Here is a 20,288-nt window from a genome sequence, read left to right as displayed (position 1 = left end):
GGTGCTTTCCCAGACCTTTCTGTGATTCTGTCTCCTTTTATAAAAAGCACTTTGTAAATCTGATCAATCCTTTAATGCACAATGACAACATGTAGCCAAGTGACATCAACTGGGACCCACGCATCACCCAAGGAAAGCCCTGAGAAGTGACTACTGTGTAAGTTTGTGAGGTCTAATCTCTTGAAAGATGACTGAGGAACATTTGTAGTACATGGAACTGCAGTTTTTTGGCTTTGAGTGCTAGGAATTGGCATCAACAGAACCAGCCTATGAAAACTACTGTAATCCCAGGCATGTTGGAGGATAGTTGCACTAAAATGAATTTACAGAATTCTAGAGCTACCACCCCAAAGAAAGCTTGGTCTCCTTCATCCCTGTGCTGGGAGTTCAACGCTGAGTCCAGGAGCACACTAAAAATTCCTTCAGTCCTCCCAATGCATAGAACATGCTTTAGGGCTGCATAGCCAGGTGATGGAGCTGGAATATGACAGTACAGCTCAATGCACAAGTTGGGATTTTTTTGGCAAATTCTAACCAGTAATTCTAGCCCCTCAGCATCTTGGCAACACAAAGATCACTGCAAAACTTAACTGGTGGATATTTGCTCAACATAAAATTGAAAAAATGAATCTTTTTTTTCAAGGCAGTTCATCAGAGGTTAAGGAATGACTTAAAATTCCCTTAAGGTCTAGGACAAAGACTAATGCATTTTTATGATGTGGTTCCTCTCAATCTATGCATCATGTGGATATACTCACAGCTAATCTCATGTCAATGAGATGTGCTCCAGAAGCAAGTGCAAGTCTGATGAATTCATATTTCAAGCATAAATTCTGTTACAATATTTGACCAGTAACTAACACAAATTCCAGTTCTGAGGAAGTAAAGAGAGTGCACTGAAGAAACTGACTTTTCTCAGACTTGAGTGGCCTTAAGGCTGTCAAAAAAACCCAAACAAACCAATTAAAAAACCCCACAACACATAGAAACAAAACAAAAAAGCCCACTACAACTCTTCCTTGACAGCAGACACATTTATTTTCACCCACAGGACAAAACTGCAGACATACTTTGTTTTAAAACTATTGTTCCCTTGCATACATGTATTAGTAAAAAGTTTTTTTTTTTTAAAAAACCACCAGTCTTACAAATTATTAAAATGTGTATTTAAAAGTAAACAAAATCTGTTTATAGGGTTTTGCCCATAGGGAAAAAATATGTAAATACAAATAATCCATGTGTGACTTTATTAACTTTTATACCCAGCTATTTTTGTAGCTTCTTTTTCTTTTTCTCTGGTTCATTCTTGCTGCTTATCTCTGTAGATAGAGTTGCTGGCACATCACCTCCTAGTAACTACAGTAAGAAAAAAAAAATAATTTAGAGCATTTTATTTCAACCTTAGCTTATACTATCTTGATAAAACTTGAATTTACTTGTACAGACCTTTTATAAACACGGCATCAACATCAGAAAATCCTGTGAACAGTCACCTAGAAGGTGTCCCATTGTACAGAACAATCAAATCACAGATCGAACACTCAACTGAAGTAAAAGCTGGAAAAGTCTAAAGGGAAATCCAAGCAGCAGCCCCCTCATGAATAAATTGCCACCAGTTCTTTAGCACCAGTTTGTATGTGCCACCTTCTCAGCTGTTTGCCATAGGTTAGCAAGTGCTTAGGAGTTGGTGCAAATGAGAGTGATGAAAAGGGGTCTGAACCTAGCAATTTGAATTTGTTTTTAAAATAATCACCACAGCAGTGTTTTCTGAAGTGCTGCTTCTGTCAGGCTCAGGACAAAACCAGCATTTAGCTTTGGTGGAAAGTGGAAAAACTTAAGGAGTAAGTGGAAAATACTTCTAAAGCAAGGAACAAGAATGAAGAAAAGCTTCTATGCTTACAGAGACTTGTTCTCAAGGAAAGAGATCATTAAGAGCCATGCTCTGCTCTTGAGAATATGGAAATGAGTGGCATTCAAGCAGATGACATGAAATAGAGTTAAGTGGGGTTCATAAAACAATTGGGCCAAGACCAGACCCGTGTATGCTCCTCTATGCTTGAGTCTATGGTAAAGTGTAATATCTGATTAGTGAAGGTAACTGGCACTTCAGAGGCCTGATGCCTGGTTATACCTGGTTACAAATTACATGAAAGTGACAACAGCATCTATCAGTAGATAAATTATGTAATTGTATTAGAGTAACACAGGCACCTACACTGGAATACGGCCCACTCCTGCAAGCTGAAGGTGATGTTTTTGGTCAGCGAGGTAGGGTGGCTATGACCAGGACATGCTAAGGAGCACCAGAAAGGCTGTGAGAACAGGTAACTTGGTAACATATTTCTGTCACTGGGCTCTGTTACTGCCCCTTCAGTATCTAGGGACAAGCTATAATTATGGTATTGGCTTTGCTGTAGGAGAAGGAGCTTCACAGAATTAGTACAAGAAATGGAAGGGGAGGAAAAAAATCAGTGGGCATTAGCCTTACTTTGGGCCATTTCAGATAAACAGTCTGTCCCCCATGGACTGGAGTCACAGCAACAAAAGCATTATGTTCACAACAAACACCACCTATTTAGCTCAAGCACTGGCAGCTCAGTGTGTTAATGCACAGCAGGATGCAAAGTTTCTTTCAACTAAAACTTCAGTATCTACTCCCACTCTTTGAAATCATGAGGACTGCCTTCAGCTCAAGCTATGGTAACAGCTCAAAGGTCAGCATATTTACATAGCTTTGGAAACAGGATTTTTCAGAAAAAAAGAAATAATAATGTTTGACTGTCTAAACAACACAGGTTAGTTTAGGTTTTCTTTTTCCCCTGTGATTACTGATACTCCAACCACCTGTTTACAAAAAAAAAAAAAAAAAAAAAAGGTCATGTGTAAAGTAATAAAAGTAAACAATTTTATAGTATCAGACACAATATTCAGCAGACCTGAGGTGTGAGACCAGGTGGGGTCCTTGATGCACTAGAAGGTAGAATTGAAGTCTTAAGACCAGAGAAACAGTTATGAGGACATTACAGTTCTTACAACACTATCAAGAGAGAATTCTTGCATAGCAGAAGTTGTAAGAAAGGACTGCCATTTACAGTCAGCAATTATATAGTCTCCTTCTGAGCCACCCCTCACAGTTACACCATAATTCATTGGAGCAGAAATAAGTTTCTGCTGAGTTTTGGCATATTTTCAAAAGGGAGATTTAATTACAGAACCACGAATTCAAAAGATAGTACCTTCAGCTACTGTATCATCATCTTTCCCATCAGTGGAAATATCCCTGATGGCCCAGAAAGGAAATTTAATTTAGAGCACTTCAGGTTTTTCAACAGCCTGTGAAAACAGATCTGTGTTTTATTGAGAGCAGCTATGAAACGACTGCTACAATCTGCTGCTAAGTACTTTTTTCTTTTAGGCTAAATTCCAATTTTACCTTATGCTGGTTTTTTTAAGCTTACTGAGCAGTAATATTTGATTCTTTGAATTAAAAATCTTGTGCCTTACCTTTGGTTCCACCAACACCATCCGAATTTTCTGATGTTGGATGTTGGAAGCATCTAACATTATGTTCACTCTAACTTTATCAAATATATGTAATGTTGTGCCTTCCACAGTAAGCGATGGTACCTGAAAGTTCAAATTTTATATAAATACTCACTGCTTACAATGCCTTATGTTTTTTTACAAATAAATGTTTTTGCAGAAAATTATTAATGTTACATGACAATAAAAGCACAAATTACTGTCTTGAATGTTCAGAGTTTTATATGTGGCATATACTTTTTTTGTATAATTTACTCAGGTAATTAGATACTAGCAGTATCTACTACAGACATCAGTTCCTGTCAGAACCTGTCTATTTAGGCTTATTAAGAACAGAGCAGCACTATAACTACATATTAATAAACTTGCATTTTGAAAGGCCTCTCTTACCCTTACAAATCCAACAGATTTTATTTGTTCATTAATAAAAAAAAAACAACCTGAAAAAAAGGTTGTTAAGAACAGATGTTACATAACATAAATACCTCACTGTTGTAATCCAGTCTTGGTTTTGGTTTATCTTTTTCTTCAAAGAAGACTGTTCCTTCAAGGCCATACTTGGGAATCAGAACCACAACTGCATTTTTTCTTACAAACAATATATATGCATCTTCATTCGTTACTCCTTTGTTTTTGAAGAACAGCTGTAATAAGAACAAAATACACATTAAAAAAACCCATTAGTACTGGGGCTTAAAAAAAATAAAAAATTTAAAACGAACCTATAGTGGTAACTACAGCAACTATTAAAAGCACATTAAAAAAACCCATGAACTGTTTATAACATTACTGTAAGTACTAAGCATTCATTATACTTATTAAAACACAAAAAGAATCCTCAGGATTCCATTGTTTTAAATCTTCTAGAACCCACAATGTGATGTTGAAGCTTTTCCTCAAAGAAGCACCCCTCATTCTTAACAGTTGCTGCAGACTTGGCTTTACTTTACAAAGCACAACACAATGTTCCCCCCTTTCCTTAAAGAAACATCATCAGTTGTCCACACTTAATCCTTCCATCCCAGAACTACTCACCTGTGTATGGAATGCCACAGATGCTCTTTGTGCATACTGAGCCATTTTATGCCGGTAATTGAGGTTTTTACAGATATCTGCAAGTTTGTGCTTATCTGTAAGTTCTGGGTAAGTTGTGTCTGCTCCTATGGCCACTGCCAGAAGCCGATGTACTATAATGTCAGCATATCTGCAAAGATGAGGTTAAATGATCAATGAGATATCAAAACATTCTTTTTTACTTAAATTCTGAATATGATTTTGGTTTTATAAATCTAATGTATCTACAAGGTCTTGCTGTAATGATGGTCTGCTCGTAACTCACTGTATTAATTCAAAATCACTCTCCTAGCTGACCAAAGATACATTCTGCAGAACCAGAATGCACAGTACTGCTTTCTAAGCTGAATGCTTACAATGAAATTAAGTTTTATTTTCAGACCAAAGAAGGATGTTTCACCATGGCAGCTTATGCTACTCCTTTCTCCCTTTCCCATGCATTAGACAAGTTTAGTATAAGTCGCTGATCTGCAAAGCATCCTTCTACTTGAGCTTCTTGGTACATAACTTTTATTAGAACTACAGCCAGAAGTTTTTCATTCATCTGTTAGAAATTAAAATTTACTATTATGACTCCTAGAAGCACCACAAATTATTCACACAAATGCATGAGAATTTTAATTCACCTGTAAGAAAGTTCCCTTGAAGTGCTTCTAAGGAGCAAAATATGACAATTATTCTCTTCAAATACCTCTTGGATAAAAGAATAAACCCCCACACTTTCCACGATGTACAATTCCATTACAGTGCAACAACTACAGTAGCAAGTTTCAAATTGGCAATGTTTCTATATGTAAAAAACAGTAACCTCAAAATTTAAACTCATCTTCCACCTGAAAAATGACTGGCCTAGCTCTGCCTCTGCTTACTTATCTGATGTTAAATGATCCCACAGTGCACTTCTATGCCAGAGATATGCATTAGGCACATACTTCTCTTATAATTCTTTTAAAATTCTTTTAAAAATAAATTTATGAGACCTTAGGAACAGAGACAGTGAACCTGGGAGTCCACATGAAGGGTCATCATGTAAAGCTTCTGCTGTTCCAATTGAAATGTAAAGCTGAAGACAAATTGTTTTGTTTTAAATAGACAACACTACAATTTAAAGTAGAATTTCTTCACAAAAAAAATAAAAAAAAATCACAACTCTGTTCTCTGAAACGTTTGTAAAATAAAAGTACCTTCTAATAGGTGAGGTAAAGTGGGTATAAATAGGTGTGGCTAAACCATAGTGATGAAAATCATTATCCATTCCAGAGCAGAAATAAACAGCTTGCATCATGCAGCGAGTGGCCAAAATTCGCAACAGTGTATTTAGGTAGGGAAATGTAGGACATTCAGCTCTGTCCAATGATTCAGCTAAAGCCTTTGCTGAATCTGTCTTCATTTCCAAATTCTGGAAGGAGGAAAGAAATAAAATAGAAAAGGTCAGGTATTACTAGCAAATATTACCACAGTATAAGCAGAAACGTAACAGCTACATGCATGCTAATCTTAGCATCTGGCACAGGTAATCACACCTGATCATCTCATAGAATGCCATGATTCCAAAGAAAAATTCACCCATTCACAGGTCTCTAAAAACTAGTAAAACTAGTAATGTCTGACATTTTGTTCCCTGTTTGCCAATATTCCCTAAAAAAAATTCAGGAAGTGTGAAAATACATAATGCATTGTTTCCAGTCACATAAAGTAATTGCATAATTATTTAAAAACTAACAAAAACCTAGCCTATTAATACCCAATTGTGATGGTTGTGTCAAAGTAGTGAAAAGCCATGTTGCTTTATTAAAAGAACATATGTCTATGTACAGGAATTTAGCATTAAAAAAAAAAAAAAGGTACTTTAAAAATAATTTCCAGAGTACAAATTTAATTATTATTGTTATTCTAGTTTTATAACAGTGGAAAATCTATAGGCTGGGCTTGGGCTTGTCTATTAATCTTACACTGATAGAATTTGGGAATTTCTCTTTTGTTCCTAAGGAAAAAAAGAGGGGGCGGCAGGAAGAGTTGAAGGGAAAGGAAATATGAATTCACATCACAACGTCTATTAAGTTAAGTTTAGCTTGAATTAAAGATCTTGAAACTGGAAAAGTAATTTTTCAGTCCAGACTTGTTAATTAAATCACACTTGTTTCAGGATAAATTAACCTCTAGCTGATCTAAGGAGAGAATGACAACTATAAACACACATGGACACACAGGGTTACTTAAAAATTGGTCAGTCACATCAAATAAATTTTCTTACTACTTCCTGACTTCAAGTACATCAGTAACATATGTGATTTGAAGCCAAAAACCGTCTCAAAAAATCATGTGGCTTGAAGAGGAGAAACATTCACAGCACACAAGAGTTACCATACAAAAGAGTGATGTGTTTACGTAACGGATTAAAGAGCATAAGATTCTTCCTTTCAACTAGAGGTAAAGTTGCCTTGCTTCAAGTACCAGCACTTTCAGACTAGTGCTTTCAAACCATTATTCTTGGGTAAGTGGCCAACCAGAGAGAAAACATGGCTTTTTTTATAATTAATTCACTTAATTAGAATGGTAAAAACTTGCCTTGGACTTTGCAGCCTTCACAAGGATGTCATAATTTGATGGTGGAGGAGCAGGATGCTTTCGGAGCAAGGCAAACTCCGGGAACTCATCGTAAATTTTCTGTGCTACTGAGACATTGGCAAGCAACATGAACTCTTCAACCATGGAATTTGTTTCTCTGTGAACATAAAATATTTTTTGAAATATTGTTAGAAAAACATTAAATTACATATTTACTTTGAGTGCCTAATGAAGAAACAGTGTGCCATCCTGACTGCATTATATAATATACACTAGTGGTTTTAAACTAATTTATACAATCAGGCAAACATTTTTAACACTGAGAACACAGCATTTATTAAAGTTTCAAATACTGAGTCAGGAGAGAAAAAAATTAAACTAAACTATTCTAAAATAAAAAATTATATTAAAGAAAGTTCCTCCTTAAAATGACCCAAAAGACCAGCAGGTAAGTCTTATTCCTAACATTACTGTTGAAATATTGTGCAGGTCTGAAAGGACCATATTGCACATGATAAAACTGTGACATAATTAAGTGTTGATTTTATCACAAAAACTAATTAATTGTACTAGAGAAAGTATCTAGCTAAAGCAATTGAATCAGTAGCTCCATTTTGAGAACTTTTCAGTAAGACTGTCTGTATTACCTTGTCCAAGCAGAGGGCTTTGGACTAGATCTTTAAAGGCTCCTTCCAACCTAACCTGTTCTATAACTTTATGATTATACTGCACTATTATAGGAATTTTGCATATTATTAAGTAAACGTTGCTACTTAAACATGCCTTTAATTCCATCCCTGCCCCATATTAACTAACTGAAGAAAATAAAGGGCATACCTGAGCTCTTTAGTCTGGAGATCAATAGGATCATGAGTTTCACTGTCCATGTGGAAACGAACTTCTGGTGAGGAAAGTGTCAAGGCCCTGGAAAACAGTGAGGGGTATCAATGAACTACAATAAAGCAGACACAGCAGCTGAGTTGCAAGCCTGTGCACGACATCCGAGTTATTATGAAACTGTAATTTAAAATTAGTAGAAATTCAAAAAATAAAACCAGAAATTAATAAAATTGTGGAATTAATGCTCAAATTTGCAGAAATCATGATTCTGACACATCAATATTAGCTTCTGAAATTTCAAATACTACTTCTCTGATTGTGTTTTTATCACAACGGTAAGAGATCAATATTGCTTGATTTTGAGTTTACATTTTTCTAAGAAGTAAAAAGAGGTAAAGATATGCATTTTTAGGTAAATCAAAATGGCAAAATACCTCTTTTTCAAAAGATTTTCAGTGGAAAAATGACATGGAGGACCATGATACAGTTTGACAGAAAATAATAGTGAGGAAAAAAAAAGGAAAAGTAATAGGGATGTTTCACATTTTACCCATTATCTATTCTTTTCTTCTTCAGAATTTTTGCTAATCTGTTGAGTTCACGTAGACTGGTAGTAATATCATCATTCATAGTTGCTGAATCAATTCTCATCTGTGCTTCTGCATATGTAAGAGAAGCCTTGAAGAGTTTAAAAAAAAAAAAAAAAGACATCATGATACATAACTGAATACTGAAAAGAAAAACATATTTCTGTCTTGCAGAAATTGCAGTTTGCAGCCAAGGTTAGTTAATAACAATACAAAGCTTTACATTCAACATCTAAATGTGTGACTTTTTAAAGAATAATTGAAAAAACAGGACAGATCTCTGCAAAATATTTTTTTCAAAAGTATAATACTACCTAAGTGACTAACCTTGGATTTAATAACACTCTTTGTAAATCTGGTTTTTAGAATTTCAGCCTTATGGGTCATTTCCCAAATACATGAAAACGCAAGCCTATGAGAGAATGAAGGGGGAAAATCTGTTAAAAACCACATATAAACAATCTGGACTTTCTTGTCAGGATAAAAGTATGGATCATATACACATACCTGTCCACATTTGATCTTAGGGAGCATAAATTGGAACTAAGTAACTCTGGAACCATATCAATCCTCTGCAAAGTAAAGAATAAAAATAATGACTAGTTATAACTATGCATTTGAATTTCCTGGTTTTTAATATACTAGAAAGCTTGAAAATAAGTACTTTTTTTTTGTTAAGAAAGATGAGATTTCTGAAAGAAAAGTAAGCTAGTTTGGAGGAAATTTATTCCAAGATCCATTTCAATTATCAGTTTTTTAGTAATAGTTACTTCTGAAAAGAAATTGTGGTTTGTGGGCCATCAGTTAAAATAAACACAACTAAGTATAATTGTAATGAATACAAACAGGGAAAGAAACAGATTTAGCTATCACAAGAAAAAACAACATAAAAGGCAAAACCAGGCCATTTCAGCAATTTCAGGTTGGTATTAAAAACTGCAGTCCAGTTTCAGAACTATGTTATTAATGGTTCACCAGGAGCTGAAAAGATGTTCTACAAATAAAATTTAAAATTTAAAAACTTTTATTTAAAATGAAAAAAAATCTCCTTCTTGCTGTGCAGGTTGAATGACAAAAAGCATCTTCATTTTCATAGTCTGAGGCAAATTAACTGCAGCCCAAAGAAAGCTTTTCATTTCCCATTCCCCACTCGATTTTAGACATAATGTCTCTACTCTCAAGAATTAAGAGGAAAGCAATGAAAAATCCAACCATGTAATTATACAAAATTATATTTTAGACAGAAAACGCTTACTTTTTCACACAGATAAACTGTTGTTCCTCTTTTTGCTGACTCCTCATCCAAAGCATTTCCTGGGCGAATAAAGTGACTGACGTCTGCAATATGTACACCAACCTAAAAACCAAGCATCACATCATGCATCTTACAAAAGAGAAATAGTTCTCAACATGAAATAAACTTTCTCAAGTTTTTATTTACAACCAATCACCTATTCCCAGTTTAGTTCAGCAGCTCCTATACTTAGTAACAAAACTTAAAAACTATCATAACAATATTGAAAATATTAACAGTAGCAGCAAGTATGCAAAATAAGGATATTCATACATTTAGTAGAAAATAATATTTGTTACGAATGCAACTCTTCTTGCTTGGGGGATCTTATTAAAAACTACTACCTCTTATTTTCTTGGAAGTTCACTTCGTATTTGGTTTTGTTTTTCTGTTTCTGACCTTCCATTTTGGCACACTCTGCCACTACAATTACAGATTACTTTATAACACAGAAAACCTGACTAAATCACATGTAAGTGGGTAGAGAGCTAATGTTTTTTAATGTTGTTGGGTTTTTTTTCAATAAAATTATCATCCCTTAGGCATTACAGAAGGAGCCTCATTTTTTCTACCAGTAGTTCCTCATCATAGCTGTAGGCATCTATGTTCATTCTTAGCTAACACAGTAAATAAATTATATGTTAATTTCCAATGAAAAATGAGCAGAAAGCAGGGTGAATTTAGAAGATAATACTTATATAGTGCAAGTCAACTCCCTTTGTTTATTACAATCTTGCAGTTAATTAATTCATTTTACAAAAGATCCAGAGCTTTGCTTATGTCATTTACTATTACCAGTGCTGAACTGTTTGTAAAATAAAGGAAGAAGTAAATAAATAAATTACTGGCTTCATTTGAAAAAAAAAAAAGAAACAATACCTCTATATTTCCATTTTCTATTTCTCTACAATGTAATGCATCATCAATATCTGTACAGCCAGGAGGATCAACACTACAAACACAGAGATGTCTTAAGTCCTCCCTGTATTTCATATCCTGAAATTACAAAAAAGAAAAAATAATTGTTTTCATAAGCATCTTCCAAATGAAAATAAAAATGATCATTTGAGAAAGGTACTTGGCATAACATTTTCCAAAGCAATCAGGTATTTTCCGAGTTGCTGTTTTTTTTTTTATTTTGTTTTTTGGAAAAGATTTGCAGTAGCATTTACTTATATGATCAAAACAGACAGGCAGGAAATAGAGTGGCAGAAAAACTAAGTCAGAAGATGGTGAAGTACTGCAAATTTTTCTGCTTTGCTGCAAACTGGAAGAGAAGCCAAATAAAACCACGATCTTTTCATGGTTTCAGAACTAGCAAGACCAAGAATCAAGATTTTTTTCAAACTGAAATTCTGACTGAAGTCCAACTGGATAAATTGTTTAAGATATGATTGCTCTCAACTAACTTCAGCTTCCTAAGGCTTAGATATCCAGACAGTTTAAAGGAACTGCACAATTTGGCACTATTTATATTTGTATAATGAATACAAAAAGATCTGACAGGTACCTTACATGAAACAACTGACTAAAGATTCCTCCTTCAGTTTTCATTTATAAAAGAAACTGAACTAGGTCATAAATTATGATAAAAGTAACCCACCTCAAAATAATTAAAATAGACAAAACAGAAAAAAAGAAAAAGCACTCATCTCAGCCCAAAACAAATACCTCATCCCAGCCTAAACCAAGAACACACTGTGCTCAAATTGTTTCCTGATGACATTTTTCCCATACATTCAAAAGCAACCATTTCCCCTATTTATGCTGCTGGGGATAACCTGAAATGCACCAAGAGCATTCGAAACAAGTAATTCTGCAAACACCAGATTTTTCTAATTACTTTACTGGACTGTAGCAGGATATATTAAAGTCTCCTCCCCTCAGATTATTTCAGTGATCACATAGGTTGCCACTTTTTGGTTACAAAGCTATTCAGCAAGATGAAAAACTCTCAGGGATGAGCTTACAAAAATCAAAAAGTTGCAGAGGCCTGGTTTCCCTAGGAAATCCACCTGTAAATCCACCTTAAGATAAAATGAGTTTGGACAACATTTCTCCTCTATTTTTGGTGCAATGGGATATTTGAAGGAGAAGGCACAATAATTACAACAATAATTTCACAATTATTACCTCTTCTGTAATACTCCAGGGCATTTTTGGTAGGAAACTAAGGACGTTCTGGGAAAAAGGCTGATGTGGGACATCATGTTCAAGCAGAAGAACTTCTGTTTCAGTCTCTTTATCGCCAGCACTTCCCAAGTTCTTTACAAAATGACCCTACAAAACAATATACATTGTATAAACTGTCTTTCTCTTACTACTCCATATATTTCAAGTTTCCTTAATTTCTCTGCACATCAAAAGACGGCTGTGCCTTCATTCATTACTAGCTATGAATTCCTGCACAAGCCAGTAAAAGCCTCCTCAAAACGTAATGCTCAGTGCAAATCAAAACTGTGTCTTCAAATTCTCTCTTATCCTCTTGTATATTTACAAAGCAATTTTAAGCACTTTATTACCTGTAACTCTGGCCTGCTGGCAATCTGACTGAATTTAAAACTACTTGCCAGGATGGTGTGGATGACCAAGGCCACAGTGAATCTTCCGTTCCTAGGAACCCAAACTAAAAGAGGTGGTCCCTACTTAGTCTAAATAAAGCACCTTAGTTAGCATATTTATGTTCACTGCAGAGCCTAAGGACCAAGCTTTTTAGGTATGATTACTCATTTTGTTGGTGTAAGAGGAAACTAAATAATTTAGGGATTTCCTTAATTGGCACCATCAAAGAACAGCATTTAAAAAGTTTAGAACTCATATCAATACTTTTTGAAGTTCCTCAGCATCACAGAAAATAATATGCATCTTATCTAGTAAGCACATACAAATCAGAAAGAAGGAAGTTCAGGAAAAAAACCCCACTTATACTTACATTAGGATACCTGGAATTCCTGGGCCAACCATCAATAGCAACAATTATTCTTTGTCCTTCCAAGGTATCTGCTTGTCTTGTTTCTATTCGAATGCGAGGAATTCTGCGATCCGCTGGTGTAAACAGATGGCGCCTTGCCTGGTAATAACCAGAGAAAGGAATAAATAATTTCTAATTACAAGTTAAAAAAATAAAATCTGCACTTACAGTAACTTGATTATTTCCTCACCTCTTTGACCTCTGATTTGGAAAGCATGCCACAAAAGGGCCGCCAGTTTCGTTTTATAATGCCCACTACTTTTCCTGTAGGTCTCAGCATGTCCTTGCTCACAGAAGTCTTTAGCTGGCAGAGAACACAAAAGTTAAAAACTGTCTGAATCATGATAACATGTTTGATTACAGCACAGATATCAAACCCCAGTGGTAGCAGCTCACACATCACTAGGATGCCATAAATTCTATTATGACTTCATAAATAGAACCATGCTTCCATGTGCTTTGCAGAATTTTTAATATGTGACATGGCTACTTAGTTGTGTTTTGGTTTGGTTTTCTTGTTTGTTTGTTTGATGTTGGTTTTTGTTGTTTTTTTGTTTTTTTTTTAATCTGGACATAATTGCAGAAAAAGACTGAAAAATGCAAACTTGTTCCACTATCTCTGCCTACTGTGCAACTATCTCCATTTTTCACTAACGATCATAATTTTCAGGATTCCTTTTTGTTGCTTGAAAATTCTCCAGCAATTCTAAGCACAATAACTTAAAAACATCCCTATGGAATTCAGTGTGGTGGTCGTATTTTTTAAAAATGCAAATATTTGTTGGACAGGGTAGACTTGTGTGCAGTGCAAAAACATCAAGTGGAATTAGTGCAGGAAGCTGAAGAATAAGGCTGGTTCCAAACATACTTATTGCCTAAAAAAGCTGAGTGGCATTCTGATACAACCCCTGCTTCTATTCTAGAAAATTCTAACCTACACATCTGAAGTAACTGACTACCACTCAGTTACTTCAGGATTTATTAAATTTAGCAAAGTAACATGGGAATTTCTGATTAGGATTAGTTAAAAAGTACCCATTTTATACAAAAACACATATTTGATTCAACTGTAGAACTACAATTAAGCTTTTTCATTTCTGAATTTACAATTGCTTTTAGTATTCAGTATAAAAAGAATGTATAAATCCAAAGCTTAACACTGTCACAGTATCACACATTTCATTTTCTCCCTTAACATAACAATAAACTAAAAAAATTATTGAATTCATACAGTGTTTTCTTTCTCCTCTTCATCTTCATTCTGGCCATCATCTTGCAAGACCACTGAGGATGGTGCCACCCATTCATCTTTTGCCAACAGCTCCACAGCCACAATATCCTCATGAACTGCACGGTTTAAATGTTTCAGTCCCTGTATAATTATCTGGATTTTTTGGAAAACAAAAGTGAAATATTCAAGGTGACAGCAACAGATAACCCAAATCAAAACAGTGTAACAGAAGATGTAAGAATACATGTACAACAGTCTCTGCACTCTAAAGAAAATTTTAAGGCAGGTTTGTGATGCTTTTTTTCCCCCTCCACTGAGATTTTTTTCAGTTCAGGATGTCACTTGCCTCTATGAAAATGTGTTTTCCCCAGACTTTTTTTTTCTTTTAAAAACCAGACAATCCTATTTTTGCAGGCTAGAGGACTTCACATTCTACTAGGAATAAGAATAAAAGAAATGAGGCACAAGAGAAGCATCTCCAGACACCACCACAAACATGGAGGGAGGAGGCAACCACCACTGGTTGGAAACAGTGTCCCTGCAACTGTACCAGAGAAGAAACCAGTGTGGAGATGGGTGAGTTACCTGCTCAGTGAGGAATTCCCCATCTGCTCATCACCAGGCATGAAAACAGCAGGTGAGATACACTAAGAGAACTCCACAAGGACTCACCACAGTTTTTCTGAAAATTCTCCTACAAACCTGTTTCTCCATCTTACACTATACATTTCAAAGTAATTTAGACACTCTAATATTAGTGTGAATTGAAAAACTAATAACTAAGATTAAATTTTATTTTACCACATTACTTTATCAATGCAAAAAGTATAATTTTAAACACATTATTCTGTTCTCAAAAAGGTCAGTCAGCATTTCAGTAGTTTATATCCATACACATAAACAAATGAAAAAAAAATTAGAAAAACACAGAAAATAAAAAATTACTATCATGCTCCATTTTAACATATCTCACCATGAAAGAATTAAATTTTAGATCACTACTGAGGCTAGTTAAAGTTGACAACATGAAGACAAAATGAAAAGCTCACCTCTTTGTTTTCTTCAGCATCTCCATGAACCCATACAGTAGCTTCAAGATAATTCTCTCTGCTTGCCCTATAGGTTCCTTGGAGGTAAACACCAGATTTTATTCCTTGCTGCAATTTGCTAAGATGAATATGTTCTGGGAATATTATTTTTCCACTTTCTATTTCTTTCTTTAAAAAAAACACACAACAGAGGGCATTTTCAGACTTTTGTATTGATGATTATTCTGAAAATTGATCTCAGGAACACCACAAGTTCAAGATAAGAAGCTCCAGAATTGTAACTATATGTAGATAAGTACATGCACAATAATGGAAAACTACTATTAGGCAGTAATCTTTGTAATGAAACATAAAAAGCATTGAAACATCAAAATTTTAGAAATACCTCCTTTTCTATTCTATTTGCCTTAGTTACTTAAAAAGATACTGAACAAGTGTCACATGCTTTTATGTTAGTTTGGATATACTGACTAAACATATATACTTAGCAAAGAAAATATTAGCATAGTACTGCATAGTAGAGCGTGGCACACAGTATAAGCTTATACTGTAACCTATATGAAATATTATGAAAACACATTACTGTGACTAAACTTTGGAACAGTCAATTAAAGCTGAATAAACTACAGCTAACTGCTGAAAAGATCAGCTGAGCTCTCTCATTTCTTTCCACTTGCATCTCCCGCTACAACCAACTCTGATGAAATTCACCTTCCCGTGTTTTGGTGGTGTTACTTCTCAGCTGTATCAGTGTTATGTGAAAATATGTCTGGATTCTGATAAACATAAAGCACAGGGAAATAGAAGCTGCAGCCTGAACTCATGTCAACTTAACTGATCAGAAAAAAAATCAGAGCTTTTGACAAAAATTGCTTTTCATCAATAAGTTAATATAAACTTTCAAACAAGAGACAAAAGCCAAAGATCTCTATGGTTTTCAATACACAAAAAGTTGGGGTTTTTTCCATTATTTCTAGCATTCATACATTTTCTTTAACTGACTGTTATTTTCATCTTCACATCAGTTATCTAAAGCAACTGGCTTCTTATAATCACTGGACACCTACTAACAGGCATAGAGGCAGGTGCAGTATTTCCTTCTTTCTCTCCAGTTGTCAAAGAATTGTATTATCAAAATGGTAATAAAGTCCAGAGTCCTCATACTCTAAACTGATGCTAGTGACCTGACACACAGTGTCCAATAAGGCAAACCATTTGTGATTAATCTATTTTACAAAAAGAAAATGAAAACTTACCCCTTCATCAGATACACAGGCAAGACGATCTACAAGATCAGGATTAGCTGTCAAACTTTTTATATACTCCTCACCTACAAAAGCACAAACATAAATATTTATGCAAAGAGATGCACAGGATTTAGGTATGAAGAGACTGCTGAGATTGTTTATCTGAGATGTAAATTACACATACATGCTACTTCACTTACATGTATAAGCAGTTAGCCCTTCCTCTAAAGCTTTCTCTTTATTAATTCTGTCATTTGTTAGAAAGATAACTTGAATCTTCTCCTTATCCTCTATTTTCTTCAAGTGTTCACTGTACCATTTTACTGCTACTCGAATGGCTCTGTCATTACGGTCATTAGAAGATTCTCCTTGCTCCTGCTGTATATATGTCTCTCTGAAAAAAAAAATTAATTATATATAAAAGGGGGAGGGAACAAAACAAAGAAAACCAAATTCCAACATTTATCCATAGGTAATGACCAAAAGAATCCTTGCTGTAGCAATTTTTATAATATATTTATCACTACATAGGCCACCAAAAGGTCAGGAGACAGAAGGGTAGAGAAAAATAGGAAAGTGTTGAATTTCTAACACAACCTTCTCACTGACAGTTGAAGACAACTGCATTCAGTATGTCAGAACTATGGACACAAGATTCCTAAACTATGCTACTGCAGTACTGGAAACTACTTGTGAGCACAAATAAAGGTTAATTAATTGCATCTTCATTTCTTAGAGCTTTTTGTCAGTAAATGACTAACATATTTTTGAATTCTGCTACAGACTGAGCTGGCAATATTAAGAAAACATTGGAGTGTGTTTGAAAGGGACACTAAAATGGAGAAGCATTATTATATTGCTCAAGCTTACACGCTTGTCTCCAGGCTTTATTCAATATTCCAATCACCTTTTTTAATACATATTTACGCTTATACCAACTATAAACCAGGAAAGTTTCTGGAACATAGAACTATTTCCCAATAGGACTCCATAGCAGTATACAGTTCTATGCACCCCTGTTTTTTGTTTGTTTTTTTTTTTTACCCAGTTCACACGTTTCAGTTCTGTTTCCCAGTTTCTTCTACTGGACATCAGTACATCTTTGTTATACCCTATTACACACCTTACCTATGATGTTCATTGGTGAAAGAATAGAAATGTTTTTCAGGGTTTTGAATCACGTCCCTAATTCGCTTGTATACTGGTGCACTCCGATTCCTGACTTCTTGTAAGACTGTCTGTAGCACAATGACATTCTTAATAACAGGATCTTCAAGTATATCAATCTAGGGAACAAAATGGAAATTAATCAGATTTTTTGTTTAATTCTATCCAGTAACAGGACTTGAAATATTTGATTGGTTAATACATAATAAGCTAACATGAATAATGAGTTAGGTTGTTTCTGGCTTTTTCTCTCTCTGCTGGAAAACTGACTACTATATTAAGCTGCTTCCTCCTGCTTGAGGGCAAAAAATTCAAATAGGATTTTCCAGCCTCTTTGTGACCTGAGGTTTTTGCTGGAGGAAAGTTAAAGAGTCATTCTGACTCCTACCAAATTCACCTCAAATGTATATGGGACTCCAACCAAATTTAAGGCCAGATGTACACTAGAAATTTTGTTTACATTAACTAGGTTTTTGTTAATTATAATCATAAAATCATAGAATCATAGAATTGGCTGGGTTGGAAGGGACCTCAGAGATCATGGAGTCCAACCCTTGAACCACCGTTGCGGTTGCTAGACCATGGCACTGAGTGCCACATCCAGTCTCTTTTTAAATAGCTCCAGGGACGGAGAATCCACCACTTCAGTGGGCAGCCCATTCCAATAATCTTCATAAACACAATATATCTATGCACAATCTGATAGTAACCCAACATATTCTTAAAGACTGTCTGGCATATGTCTTTGTGAGCAATGCAAACCATAAAATAGTACCTGACCATCATTACACAGCTAACACCTGCACATGTAGGCTTGACTTGACAAAAACCAATCCCACTGTTGTACTGCAATTTCAATTTCTGCAGATTCAAATCAACTGGAATTCTATTAGCTGCTCCTCACCTTTTCAAAGACCACCTTTTTTGAGGAAATGTGTTAAAAAAATTTTAGTGCTTTTCTTTGCCAACTCTTGACAGCCATGGTGTGCCAGAGTGATAAACGTACACCGAAAGTCCATGCTCCTGTCAGGACAAAAAGGTGAACTTAATCTCCTAAGCACATGGCAAGGAACTGTGCAAACCCATCTCCAAAAAGTGACAGTAATAAGGCTCTAGAAGGCATGACTAAAATAACCAAAAGTAATGCCAGATGAAGCTTCTCTGCACCTGATATTTGGATGACCAGAAAGGCTTAGAGCCATGTTCACAGGGCAAAAAATCCAATACTATGCTATGCCCAAGCTGAATTATCAGGCCAAGCCTTAACTGCTGCAAACCTTTCCTACTTGCTAGGTAACACCTTTTCCTGACGACTCCAGGACTTCCTGATCTCCACTGCTCCAGTTCATAGCAGCAAACCTTTGCACATCCTCAGAGTGCTCAATGGGATGTACATATAAACTTTTTCAACAGACACAAGCAAGTCCATGGGTAACAGGATGAAAACATCCCTTGGCTTGCTGCTTTGGGAAGAAAAACCTTACTTATAACTTTTGCAATAGGTAATTGTACAAACACGTGAGGGTTGTGCCCCTCTCCCAGGTAATCCATGCTAAGATCCGTTAACTACTTGCAGTCTCCACAGTCTACACAGGGCTATTCTACTTGCAACAGATGTATCCAAGAGCAATCAAAAAAACCCCCTCCCAAACCCTTTAAGCTTGGGAATTCACTCTCCCATCATGGACTTTTACTGCTCATACACGTCCTGGTTCTATTAGTGATGGGCTGCAAAATAAAGTTCATCCCATGCTCCCACAGTTGCACAGGAGATGATTTTGCAGCCTCTATTCATGACCTGAGTTCAACACCGGAGTATAAAAAACCCAGATCTACAAAAGAGAACATATTTAGGAAAATTCAGGCTCAGAGGAATATTCAGTGACCTCCTGAAGATTGTCATCGCCGTTTCAGAGTCTCCTCAACTCTCCTCGCCTGTTCCTCGTTCCTAACCTTCCAAGCAGCAAAGCATAAAACCAGAAGGCAGTCTAAAACCAGGCGAGCCTCGGTGATGCTGAAGGCCTCCTCAGCATCTGGCAGGGAAGTGATTATTCACTCGAGGACCACGCAGATTCAATTAACAACGGGAAGACCCGAGCCCGACATTGGACTAACGACGCCTGAAGCCCAGGCCTAAAGGCCAAGGGGGTTTATCCCACGCCCACAGGGACCGAACCAAGGCTGGAGCAGCGCTAACGCCTCCTTAGGGCGCACGGCAAGGCCTAAAAACTCAACTCCGGGACCCGTGGCTCTGCCGGGCCCGCCGACACCATCAGGGGCCGCTCACCTGGTGGAGGAGGAGGTTGGTGTCGGGCAGGAGGTAGTGGGGCCCGGGGCAGAGGCTGCTGGAGGCGCCGTTGGGCTGTGCCTGGAGGCCGAGGCCGGGCCCGGGGGGCCGCGGGGGGCAGAGGCTGCAGGCGGCGGCGCCGCAGGGGATGTCCTCGCGCAGGTAGTGCTCGCGCACCACCTTCACCACCGCCCCCGCACGCGTCCGCTTCAGGAAGGTCCGCGAGGTCAGCATGGCGCTCAGCGCCGCGGAACCACCGCTCCCGACGAACCACCCCCTCCGCCGCTCCGCCTTCCCGGCAGGCACCGCGGGAAGAGGCAGCGGCGGAGCGAAGGGGAAGGGAAAGAGAAGGGGAAAAGGAAAGGGAAGGCGGGGCGGTTGATTGCGGCTTCCGTTGCACCGCACCGCGGGGCAGAGCGCGGGAAGAGCC

The 20,288-nt window shown here is 36.6% G+C and overlaps 1 protein-coding gene across 1 annotated transcript; it reads right to left on the bottom strand.

Moving 5' to 3' along the window:
- Positions 1-1,013: 1,013 nt before the first annotated feature.
- On the bottom strand, positions 1,014-20,189 carry DIS3 (DIS3 homolog, exosome endoribonuclease and 3'-5' exoribonuclease). The gene is made up of 21 exons (XM_030459192.1): positions 19,859-20,189; positions 17,533-17,690; positions 16,605-16,798; positions 16,414-16,487; positions 15,158-15,325; positions 14,109-14,261; positions 13,068-13,181; positions 12,839-12,976; positions 12,040-12,186; positions 10,786-10,902; positions 9,868-9,969; positions 9,120-9,184; positions 8,940-9,024; positions 8,576-8,703; positions 8,023-8,109; positions 7,186-7,342; positions 5,802-6,016; positions 4,579-4,747; positions 4,029-4,187; positions 3,505-3,627; positions 1,014-1,356 (listed from the first exon to the last, which is right to left on the bottom strand). The coding sequence occupies exons 1-21, from the start codon at positions 20,090-20,092 to the stop codon at positions 1,267-1,269; spliced, it is 2,877 nt and encodes a 958-aa protein (XP_030315052.1). The 5' UTR covers positions 20,093-20,189; the 3' UTR covers positions 1,014-1,266.
- Positions 20,190-20,288: the final 99 nt, after the last annotated feature.

This window comes from Calypte anna, chromosome 1, assembly GCF_003957555.1.
Source record: "Calypte anna isolate BGI_N300 chromosome 1, bCalAnn1_v1.p, whole genome shotgun sequence".
Taxonomy (NCBI): Eukaryota; Metazoa; Chordata; class Aves; order Apodiformes; family Trochilidae; genus Calypte; species Calypte anna.
This window is presented reverse-complemented; position numbering and strand designations above follow the sequence as displayed.